Here is a 12554-nt window from a genome sequence, read left to right as displayed (position 1 = left end):
ACAAGCTGTACAACATTATTTAGGCAGTTCCAGTTACAGAAAAACAAGATCAAGCCAAAGGAAGTAAATGGAAGAATTCTTTAAGTGAACTGTTGACAATGGTCACCTCAGAGGTATAGATGGATCCAAAGGAGAATAGGGAGGGATTTTATTAATTTTTTAGTTTTTATTTTGACCTGTCTTAAATTTTAACAAGTATGTTGCTTAGAACAGTGTAAGAAAGAGTAAAGGAAGAAAAAAGAGAGGGAGAAACTCATGGTATTTTGAGTGGCAGAACAGAATCCTGGCTAAGAACAGAGACTCCAGGGTTCAAATCTCAACTCTGTCACTAGTTCTGGGACTCTGGGAAGGTTAAAAATGTCTCCGGGAGCCTCAGCTAAAATGAGATTAAGTTAACTCAGCTATACACTCAGAATCGTGCCCGCCACACACTATGTCCTTGGCAAATGTCATCAGACAATGGCAGCTGTACAGGGTGTTGTGTCAGTCCCGAGATGGCCAGGCTGGGAGGTATAGGCTGTGGAGTCACTGGTCTCCTGACTCATGTCACACTGCTCCTTCTGCTCTGTCTGTCTTCCAGTTTTGCCTCAGTGGACCTTCCCTAGCAGAGGATAAGGACAGGAGGATGGGGCTGTGAAAAACAAAGGAGTCTCGCTTTCTGAGCCAGTGGCAGACCATCCAGGAATGCAGAAAGGAAGAGTGTGCAGGGTGGCCTTGGGTGGCTGACTGCCATTCCCTGAGGATCTCCTCCCACGAACTCCCATCCTCTACCCCACCTCCTGTCTAAGGTGCTCGCATCCCTGCACATCCCCCAGTCAGCAGAGTGCCACCTCAAACCTCTCCTTCCTCCAATTAAAAAAAGAAAAAGAAGAATATAAGAAGGATAACTGATCACCTGTGCTAGGCTTCTAAAATCCCACGCCCATCGCCAGCCTCCTGGTGGTGCCACCAGTCCCTTCTTCCCCACCCCAACAGCCCTGCTACATTTCAGTTTTCTGTCATCTCCAGATCCATAAAGCAGCCTCTTCACTGGCTCCCAGCCTGTAACTTGGTTGCTGCCACCCTCATCTTCACAACAAGAATGACGCGGTCAAGCCAGGCATGATGGCACATGCCCATAATCCCAGCTACAAGGGACTTGTACTTAGAATATGTAAAGAATACTTATGATTTGATAGTAAATAAAAGACAATCTACTTTTAAAATAAGCAAAAGATTTGAAGGTTTACTTCTCCAAAAAAGAACTACAAATGGCCAGTGAGCCCAAGGAAAGATGCTAGACATTATCAGTCATTACAGAAGTGCAAATCAAAACTACAAGGAGACAACTCCTCATTTGAACACATCATACATTACATGAAATTGACAAATTATCTCTATGGATTTATTATTGATCTACTACATATAACAGCAGATTTAGGGTTATGTAGGAAATGCCCTTATATTTTAGTGATATATTCTGAAGTACTTTTAGGTGAATATTTTCACGATATCTAAAACTTACTTTGGACTATGTAAAAAAAAGATGGAGTTCGGCAAAACTACTAGCAACTGTTAAATCCAGGTAATAAGTACCTGAGTGTTAGCTATGTTAATCTCTATACATTTAATTTTATCACAATGAAAAGTCAAAAAGGGAAAGATTTATGTTAAAATACAAATCTCTAGTTTTTCTTTAAAAATCAGGAGCTATGCGTAAACAGCTGAGTCCTACAGGCAGCCATGGTGACAGCCAGGGAGGGGCAGCTCCTCTGGGCCAAGTCCTAAGTCTGTCTACCACCCTCTAGCAAGTAAGACCCAAACCTTCTACCTGCTGGTGAAACCCATATCACCTGTAATATTTCAGTTTGGAACATCAGGCTCCACTCCTGATGGAGTGGAGCACTTAAAGCCTGTCCTAACTTGGCCCTGGATTGAGGCTACCTTACCAGCCTCATTTCTGATCTCTCCTCCCTCCCCTCCAGTGTTCCCAGTGACTCAGTGATCCCAAAATACACCTGGCACACTCCTACATCAAGGCCGATGCACATCCTAGGTCTTACCTGGAATGACCTTAACTTCTTCTCCACCTGCCAACTCCTGACCAGCAGTGGCCACCTGCAGGGAGCTCTCCCCACCCACGGCCGGGAAGGTGAGTTGCTCTCGATCCCCACCTTCAGCTCCTTCCTCCCTCTGTTCCACACTAACTGTGTCCAGACCCTATCCATCTTCAACACTTGGCCGGGAGTTCCTGAGAATGCTGACCCCAAGATCCAGCACTGCATGCCCAGTGCTCAGCACAAGCCCAGGACAGAGAAGGTACTGGTCAGAGTTTGCAAAAGGAAGCCCAACACAGGTCAGGTCACAGTGCAGATTGTTCCTGAACCAGAGCTCCTGGCTTCAGCTCCCAGCTGTGCTACAGGACTTGACTGAGAACTTTAATCTGTGTCTCAGTTTTCCTGACTGAGAACCTTAATCTGTGTCTCAGTTTCCCATCTGTAAAATGAGAATGACAATACCTCTTGACAGGTTGTTTTGAGATTTACATAGGTTAGATACACAGACTCATGCCTGCCTGGTTCCCAGAAATGAAGACTAGAAAGAAACAGATTGAAACATGGCAATTACTTAGATTCTCCCTTCAACCCCTCTCAGGGCCAACTGTCTTTTCCTAGGGTGATCTGCAATCCCTGGTGGTGTGGAAATCAGGATTGGCGGTGTGAAGTTACAGTGTGAATGACACCAAATCCATTCTTTTCTTTTTGAGACAAGGTCTCACTTTGTAGTTCATGCTGGCCTGGAACTCACTATGTAGTCCAGGCTGGCCTTGAACTTGCAGTGATCCTCCTGCCTGGCTATTCTTATCAGTCAAGGAAAAAGCTTCAGTTAGGTTCCTACAGCTTGTGTATACCCTCAATCTTTGGTCAATGTCTCTTTTCAATAAAAAGAGAACAGACTTCAGGCTGGGTGCCTTTGACCCTCAACATCTTGACCTCAGACTTAAATGACATTGTTCTATTTTCAGAAGTTCCAGAGATAATAGGTTTCTCATTACAACAATGATTAGAAGGGTTTCACTAGTAGCCCAGGCTGGCCTTAAACTCATAGTCATCTTCCTGCCTCAGCTTCACAAATGCTGGAATCATGGGTGTGTGCCACCATGCCCAGCTAGAAGGCTTCTGATATAGCTTGTATTTAGATGTCCCTCTAAAGACTCACATAGCCACAGTGGGGCTTTTTCAGAAGTGGCTGGATCTAGAGTGTGTGATGCTGGAATTGATTCATGGTGCAATGCTAGGCTCAAGGGAACTAGGATTAAGGGTGTGAGTGCTACTCACCCTAAATAGTCTGGATAAAATATAAGGGGTAAAGATATAAGGGGCAGACTGATGCTGTTCAGGTCCCTTGTTGCCTTGCTGACTTCTGCCTTCTGTCTGCCATGAACTGTTTCTCTTCTGTGACACCTGTCTGCCACCCACCCTGCCTCAGAGCCAGCCGATTATGGACTGAAACCTCTACAAATTGTGACTTAAATAAACTTTTCTTCCTTTAACTTTGGGTGTTGGGTATTTTGTCTCAGTGACAAAAAAAAGTAACCAAGGCAGGTTCCTTTTCAAGAAATGTTCTTAAGTAAATTTTTGCTTTGTTTTTATTTTGGTGATACCGGAGACTGAACCCACAGCCTTCACCCCAAGCTATATCTCATTCCTTTTTTATTTTGAGACAGGCTCTCAATAAATTACCCAGGCAGGATTTGGACTTGTAATCCTCCTGCCTCCAGCCTTCCAAATGCTGACAGTATAGCTGTATCTGACTTGTTCAACAGCTTTAAGGTAAATTCATTTAAAGATAAAGATTAATAAGGTGTAGAATGGGTATACAGATGTAATAAAAACTAGGACTGTGTTACACAGGAGAGGAAAGTTTGGTAATAAACGTTGCAGCAACTATGAGAGAAGACAAGACCCTCTCTCCAGTGATTTTCTTTTCAAGGAGGCTTAGATTTCTGCAGAACGATGTCTGCTTTATAGTAACAACTTATACTTCCTATTTGACCAAACAGGAATATGAGTCCCAGACAGGTAAGGTAACTTAACTTGCCTAAGGTCACACAGCTTATAAGAGGCTATGTTGTCTTTCCATTGCTGTAATAAGAAATATGAAAAAAAAAATCAAAGGATAGAAGGTTTATTTTGGCTCATGGTTTTCAGAGGTTTCAGTACACAATGAGCTGAATCCATTGCTATGAGCCTGTGGTGAAGCAGAAACACCATAGCAGGAGGGCATGGTGAAGAAAACGTCACAGTAGCTCAGGCCTCAGCGTCAAGGAAGCAGAAAGTGAGGAAGGGGCTGGAGACAAAATACACCCTTCCAAAGCACACCCCTGTGGCCTACCTCCTCCAAGTAGGCCCTACCTCCCAACAGCTCACTCCGCTGTGGATTCATCAGTGGATCAGTCCACAGATGAGGTCAGTGCCCTCACGATCCAGTCACCTCTTGAGCTCTTCCCCCTTGAGCTTTATTGCCATGGGGATCAGTCCTTCAACCCTTCGTGGGACATTTCAGATCCAAACCGTAACAGAGACAGAACTCAGATTCAAAGAAGAGCCTGTCCGGCGTCACAGGCCAAAGGCAGCCACTATACCACATAGAGAGGCTCAGCTTCCAGCAAAGCAAACCTTAGCCCACACTCAATTTGGGAGTTTTCAGGGCCAGCTTCAGGGGGGAGATAGGGGTAGGGGCAGGAAAGGCTGGGAGGACAGAAGGCAGACCCCACTACAAACCCGGAGACATTCCAAACCTCAGACGCTGGGGCAGCTGACAACTCTCCAAGGGTATCCCATGTGGGCTGTGAGTGGGGACACAGCGACAAGACTACACAATGACTACAGCAGCTGACATTTACCCAGTGTTTGTTGGCCCTGCAGTGTTTCACATACACACTCTGCTTTATCCTTCAGGAAAACACTTCCAGGTAGAAGTCACTACCCTTTTTTTTTAGAAGTGAAGACCTGAGGTCTGCAGAGAAGCAAGCAAAAGGCAGTCTAGGGCTTAGTCACTCACTGTGTTCCTTCCAGAAGGGAGACATATATCAGGGGGTTAGTGTGACAACGAGAGAAATCCAGGCACCTCCCCAAACTTCCCAGCTTCGCTCACCAACCCAGCATCCATGACCTTAAAAGGCATTACAAAAAGAGTTCTTAGCCACAAAATCAGAAGGTGTGGGCCTAATCCCCCTCCATCACTTGGTAGCTGTGGGTAAGTCATTAAACCTTTCTGTGTCTGTCTCACATCTTAGCAGTAAAAGGGCTGGACTATCTCCTGGGCCTGAATAGACATAGAACAACACTGTTTGAAACAAAGGAACGGAAGTCACGCATGTAATTGTTTTCTAGTAACCACATTCAAAAAAGTACAAAGAAAAAAAAAAAGAAACAGATGAAATTAATTTGATGTTTTCCCTTAATTCAATAGATCTAAAATATAATCTGAACATGTAACCAAGATTGTCAGAATTATAGACTACACTCTTCTCACACAAAGCCACTGAAGTCCAGTGTGCGTTTCACATCTCAGCTCAGACCAGCCACATTTCAAGTGCTCCACTGCCTCTGTGACAAGTGGCTGACACACTGGACATTGCAGGTCCAGAATCTTTTCTGATCCTCAGTCCATTTTAAGGGAATGACCTGTCTCAGCTTTCTCCCTTCTGGGAAACGTATCCTGATCACAGGCACTGCCACTAGAGCACTTGAAATGTGGCTGGTCCAAGTGGAGATGTGCTGTGAGTGTGAAACACACACTGAATTTGGGAGACATAATATGAAAAGGTTATAAAGTAACCTATTTGCAACTTTTAAAACATTGATTACATATTGAAATTATTTTAGACTTACCAAGGTAGAGGAAAATATTAAGTTGAAATTAATTTCACCCATTTCTTTTTACTTTTTTCAAAACAGTTATTAGAACAAAAAATACTCTAATTGCATATGTGACTTCCTTTCCTTCCTTACTGGACAGTGTTGCTCTGGACTCTTTTAGGCCCTTGGAGACAGCCCGGCCCCTGACATGGTCCACATAAGCCTAGGGTCATAGAGCTAGAGGCCAGGATGTAGTTCCTATGGCCCGGGAGGCTGCCCCTCTGCAGCCAAAGCCCTGGGAGAGGAAGAGTCTCTGAGGAAGAAAGACAACCAAAATCCTGAGTTTCCTGCCAACCGAGAGACTCCCTTAATTGGAAATGCAGCCTGAGCTTGAACAGGGGCCAGGCAGCCACTCCCCATGCGGCACCAGCCCCAGAGCACATGGGCTCATAAACAGGGCTCTGCATCTCTCCTATGCTCTGCTCTCAGCAGCACTGCATGCCAGAGGCTGGATACCAGCTCCTCACTCCCCCACTCAGTGCCCACTGTAGGCCTGGTGACCTTCTCCGTGACAGCACAATACCTTCCTGATTCAAGGGTGCTGGCGTCAGCAGGAAAAGCACGGAGAGTGGGGAGAGCAGGGAGAGGCAAGGTTTTGCCTCAAAGAGAGAGAGAGAGAGAGCACCTGGGGACACACACCTGCTTCCTCGTGTCTGCAATCAAATGTGGGAGGTGCTGACCAAAATGGCTTGCACTGCCAGCTATGGTGGTGCACGACTGTAATCCCAGCATTCAGAAGACTGAGGCAGGAGGATCACCACAATTCAAAGCCAGGGCTATATAGTGAGTTCAAGCCCAGCCTGAACTACATAGTGAAGCCCTGTCTCAAAAAAAATTAAAAAATAAAAAAGGATGGCTTGTGCTGCTGGCTGCTCTGTACCAGGCATTGCACAGGCATAGCTCATTGCCTCTTCATGACAACCTGATGAGCAAACAGAATCCCAGGGGCGGAGTGGCGAAGTGGCCCAGGTGTGTTCACACAGCCATTTAGTAGAAGAGTTGTAACAGGGAGTCAGAGGTTGGCATGCAGACGCTGAAAGACCAACTAGGAGCAGGATAAAGCACGGCGGCATCTCTGCTTTCATTTTACCTGTCTTGGTTATTCCCTTAAAACTTCAGTCAGGTCCCTGCTCTCCTCTGCACATAGGCAAGTTAATTGTCAAAGGAGTGTCTTGTATTGTGAGATTTATTAGCCCAAAATTTACCCAGCATAGCTCATCCTCCTTCAAACTAAAGACACTAAAATAAAGAGTAACTAAAGTAATTTTCAGGATTTGCAGGGACAACTGATTGACAGCTTTTACAAAGCCCAGTTCTAGACCCTTTGAAGCAATGCCTAGAAGTCTCCAGACACTGTCCTAAACCTGCAGCCACCTCATACCAGAAAAAGCAGAGCCTGCAGGCCACCTCACAGTAAGGTCACCCCCTCCAAGCAGAAGCAATCGCCCCATGATGGGAACTGAGGCTTCTCCCTAATCAGTAGCTGGCATCTCATCATGGGAACCCAAGTGTCTCCTAAAGCAATGATGCTCGCACAGGAACTCCTAGAATCAATGCTGAGCTGTTATCTATCAACCAGATCATGACCAGACCAGGATTACCTGTGCTATATACTCCCCCACAAGCTATGCAAACAACTCTCCCTTGCTTCCCCATTTCTATAAAACCCAAAATTTCATTAAGCCCCTCAAAGATATATCTCACACCTCTTTATCAGTGCTTCCCAGTGTGGTCATGCTAATTTTATTATTTTGCTTTGTTTTTTGTCTTTGAGACAGGGTCTTGCTTGAGGCTGGTCCTGAACTCGCTGTGTATTACAGACTGGCTTTAAACTCCTGGCAATTCTCCCGCCTCAGCTCCTGAGTGCTGGAATTATAGGTGTGCACAACCACACCTGGTTTTGACTCCTTGCTTGATGTTATGGGATGGGTGGCTCAGCCTGTGGGACCCTCCTAGAGCAGAAGCTTTTGCCCTACAACTCCAGTAACAGAGCCAGGGTTCCATGCTGTAGTTGTCTGAATCCAAGGCTTAAATTCTTACTCATTCCTCTCTGCATGTCCCAGGACAGTACTGGCTTCAGTTCTCTCTGTTGTGACCATATACATTTATCAATGTAGTTACTAAAAATGTTCTCTTTATGGGCGGGGACGGGGGGTGGTAGAGTGGTAGAGTTATTGCCTGGCATGGGTGAGGCCCTGGGTTTATAAATCATTCAATCAATCAAATAAAAATGTTCTCTTTAGAAAAAGGGACCAATCTTACATACATAAGAATTTCAAATGATATATGTGGATATCCCTCCTCCAAAAGATGACGTGTAGCACCAGACTTTCTCATCTGACTTTAACACCTAGATTCCTAAGATCAGAGCAGGGAGAGGAGAAAACAGTAACTTTACATCAGAGCGTCCTGGCAGATGCCTCCTGAGTCACATGATCATGGGTAGTGAAAAGACACGTGTATTTCACAATCCCCAGTGTGACATGACAGTGGTAAGAGCATCCTACTTCTGTAGTCTACTCCAAAACCCATAACCTCAGTCATTTGGACAAAAATGTCAGACAAATCCAATAGATGGACGAGTAGTCCTTCAAAACTGTCCAGGTCAAGAGAAACGAGGAAAGGCTGCGAAACTGTCAGAGATCAGAGCTGACTAAGGAGACTTGACAAGGCAATATCGGTTAGTGGAAAAACTAGTAAAATTGATATAAAGTCTAGAGTTTAGTGGGCAGTAATGTGCCACTGTTGGTTTTGATGAACGTCTTATGGTAATGTAAGAAGCCAACATTAGAGGAAACTGAATGGAAAAGCATATGGGAGTTATGTGTATTATCTCTGCAACATTTTATAAATCTAGAATTACTCCAAAGTAAGTTTTAGTTTTAAGAAGTGACCCCGTAATTATAAGACTGGCTCTGCCTCTTAGTCCATTGTACTGCCTAACAGAGTATCTGAGATTGGTAATTTATGAAGCATGATAAAAATAAGCTGAATGCTTACATTTGTAGAAAATGTATTACACCGAAAGATACACTGACATTAATATCCCCCCAGGAACTCCACCTTATTCAAATACGCTCATCCCACTCACTGCTCTTGCCCCCTACGGAAGCAGTTCTGGAAGTCCTCTTTCGTGAGTGTCCTTTGGTGAACACAAGTCAATGTCTTAAATCAATTCAAAATGTTTACAGCGATTTCTGTCAAATGGAAATAATACAGTGTGGCCTCATTCACCTTATGCACCTGATCTAGCCTGTGCAACTTCTAGCTCTTCCTCAAAGTCAAAAGGACCGTGAAAGGTAAATGTTTTGAATTGACTCAGGACACCGAGGCAGGCATAAGAGAACACCTCCAGAACTGCTTCAGAAAGTGGCAAGAACAACAGGCGTGTTCAAAGCAAGGGGGAGTATTTTGAAGAGGACTAATGGCCATGTGTCTCACAGTAATATATATATATTTTTTTGTACAGGGGATCGAACTCAGGTCCTCGCGCTTGCGAGGCAGGCCACCGAAACGCTGCGCTAAATCCCCGGCCTAGTAATAATTTGTTTTTAATTTAAACATTTGCCACATTTTTCACTCACATCCCGTGTAACCAACAGAAAGCAATTGGCTGGTAGTTCTGAGGGTTGAAAAAGCTAAGTTCAAGGCACCAGAAAGTTCACTTTTTGGTGAGGCCATTTTCCTCTTCCAAGATAGTGTTGTAAATGCTGTAGTAGTCTCTGGAAGGGAGAAAGTCTGAATCCTCCAGAAGGTGAAAAGTCAAAGAAGCAAAAGGGATCTAAACTCACCACTTTATAATGGCATTAATCCCACCCATGACAGCACAGTCCTCAAGGCCTAATCACCTCGTAAAGGTCCCACCTCTTAATGCTATTAAAATCAATGTAAATTAAATTCCAACATGAGTTTGGACAGGACAAACCATAGCCGCCTCAAACCACGAAGTCTGAAGAAAATCATCCATATCTTCTTTCTGCCTTAATGACATTAACATTCATGACTATCTAAAGTTTACAAAGTTGAGCAAAATGTATAGCTTAAAGCTTTAGAATCAGAAAGCTGAGGGCTGAAGCCTGGTTCCCAACTTGCTTGCCAGGTGGTGGTCTTGGGCATATTACATTTTTTTCTTTATGCCTCAGTTTCTACAGCTGTCAAATTCATTACATGATGACGATAACTGGTAGTATTTCTTGAGAGCGTGCTTGGTGTGTGTCCAGCACTACAGCAGACACTACAGTGGATGTGCTCCCTTCAGGACTGCATAGAGAGCTGCGATTGTCAGTCCTCTGCAGGGACTATGGAGAGCTGTCCAGCTCCGGGTCATGCTCTTTTCTGGAAGATTGCCAGCATTTAATACATCTAACACAGATGATATAAAGATCCAGTCCATGCTGCCCTTGAGACTGCTTGGATGGCCATCTTTGCCACAGAGCACCCCTTGTGGTTGGCTGAGAGCTCTGAAAAGACTTCACTAGTGCCAGCATCTCCCAGGCTCACCCTGCTTCCTGCCTGACCTTCCCACCTGCATAGGTCCTGAGAGCACTTCCATGAATGCCCTGCACACTGATCTCTATCTCAGAGTCTGCTTCCCAGGGAAACATCCACAATAGGACTGAGAACCACTGGACCTGTACTTCTTTCTCAAGTATTTCACAGATGAAACACTGAGGCTGGAGAAGAAAACTCAACTGGCCAAGGATACACAACTAAATAATGATGACGCCACACACAGGGGAAGCTGAAACTCACACAGGCAAGATGATTTACCCAAAGCACTGCGCTATTAAAAAGAGTAATGCCAGGATTTGTCTCTAGGCCACATGTACCAATTTTAGCCCAGGCTATTTAAAGCCACCAAGAGGATCACCATAGGCACCAGGATAGGTAAAAGACTTTCATTACCTCACACCACTTTCCCCACAGCTCACACCAAATTTGCAAAATGAGAATAACAGTAATTCTTAAGTGGACAGCAAATGGAAGGAGAAGCAACCCAGATAGAGAAACCAGCATGAACAATAGCTCTGTGGCAGGAGGAGCTACAGAAAGGTGACAAAAGGCCAGGGTGATAACCAGAAAGAGGGGAAAAATCCAGGCCTGGGGCATGAATGATAGAAAAGGGAATGAGGGAAGGATGGGAACCAGATTATGAAAGGCTACTCACTCACTAACTGGATGATTTGGGGCAAATAACCCTATCTTTCTGAGCTTCATTTAACTGGCCTGTAGCATGGCAATAAAACAATCCTAAAAGGTTGTTGAGAAGATTGAATGAGTCAATGTAAGCCCAATCAGCCATGCATACAGTAGGTGCTATAAACATTTGACAATAATAACACTTTATATGGAGTAGAACGAGAAGACATAGAAGGGTGTGTGAATGTAGACGACAGGTGGATACTTAGTGGATGGGAGAGTTTATGGATATGCATAGCTGGGTGATTGGGAGGGTAAAATTGTTGGGTGAACAGAAGAATGGTAGATGGTTGGATAAAGTATGGTTCATCAGCAATAGAGGTGGCTGGATGATGGATGAGTGAATGCAGGTGATGGTTCAGTTGATGGAAGTGTGGCTGGGAGATGAGGTATTTGGATAAATGGAAGTAGATGGGTGAATGCATACACAGTTGTATGTTAAGATGGGCAGCTGCGGCTTATTGTGAATGAGCGATCAGTCAGGTTGAATAGATGTCTCAGTGAATGGATGGATAGTTGGGTGGGTGAATAGGTCGATAATTGGATGTTGGGTGAATAAAAGGATGGAAAGGTAGACAGTGGGTAAGCATGAATGAATGTGGGAACGGGTGGCTGAACTGGTGGATGTTAGCTTCAGCTACTGGAGTGGCTGGTTGTTTGGAATGGTTGGGTAGACGAAGTTGTTCAGGTGGATGTTAGAGAAGTTACATGAATGAAGGGACTGAATGGGTGACTGCATGCTTGATTGTGCAGCTGGATAGACAGATCAATCACTGGATGGCCATTAGGGTAAACAAAGGGTGTGAAGACATGGTGAGCAGTAGAATGGTTGAGTGAATGTAAGGGGTTGATGCAGGGGCTGGAGGGCCAAGGGTTAGTGTCAGCGCGGCAGCTGAGTGGATGGATGATGAGAATGGATGGGGACAGCAATAGCTAAGGCTCCTCCAATTAACCCCATCAAGGTCACAAGGGTCCCCTCCTAATGGTGAAGGAAGCAGAAAGGCAAGGAAGGCCCTGCTCCAGGACCACCCTCCACCGACCCATTCCCTCTATCCCCACACTGAGGCCTACCTGGAGGCAGCAATCTCGGCCTTCTGGCGCGCTATGGCCGCAGCGCGCTGGGCACCCTCCACGCTGTGCTCCACCTTCTGGCGGACCTTGCTGCTCTTCAGCGGCAACACGCGGCGCTTGGTGGCCTTGACCAGCACGTTGTGGCGATACTTGCCCTCCTCACGGTGGCCGTCAGGCAGCGTGGTGCAACCGTAGCCGTGGCGCAGGTTATCCAGCCACTCGCCCTCGTAGCGGAGGCCGCTGGAGCGCTCGCTCACGCCGAAGCCCGAGCGCTTGTCGTTCTTCCACTCGCCCATGTAGGTTTCGGTAGTGGTGGCGTCGATGTCCGCCTCAAAGGGTGCGGCCTCGTCAGCGCCCTCGGCGCCCTCGCCCAGGCTGGCG

General features: G+C 45.6%; 1 protein-coding gene across 1 annotated transcript in view; it reads right to left on the bottom strand.

Moving 5' to 3' along the window:
- Positions 1–12554, bottom strand: part of Jph2 (junctophilin 2) — a 69292-nt gene that overhangs the window by 33819 nt on the left and 22919 nt on the right. Inside the window, exon 3 of the mRNA XM_010631507.2 lies at positions 12174–12548. Within this exon, the coding sequence (XP_010629809.1) occupies positions 12174–12548 (375 nt within the window). The remainder of the gene's footprint in view (positions 1–12173; positions 12549–12554) is intronic.

This window comes from Fukomys damarensis, unplaced genomic scaffold (genome assembly GCF_012274545.1).
Source record: "Fukomys damarensis isolate Sample0158 unplaced genomic scaffold, DMR_v1.0_HiC HiC_scaffold_22, whole genome shotgun sequence".
Taxonomy (NCBI): domain Eukaryota; kingdom Metazoa; phylum Chordata; class Mammalia; order Rodentia; family Bathyergidae; genus Fukomys; species Fukomys damarensis.
This window is presented reverse-complemented; position numbering and strand designations above follow the sequence as displayed.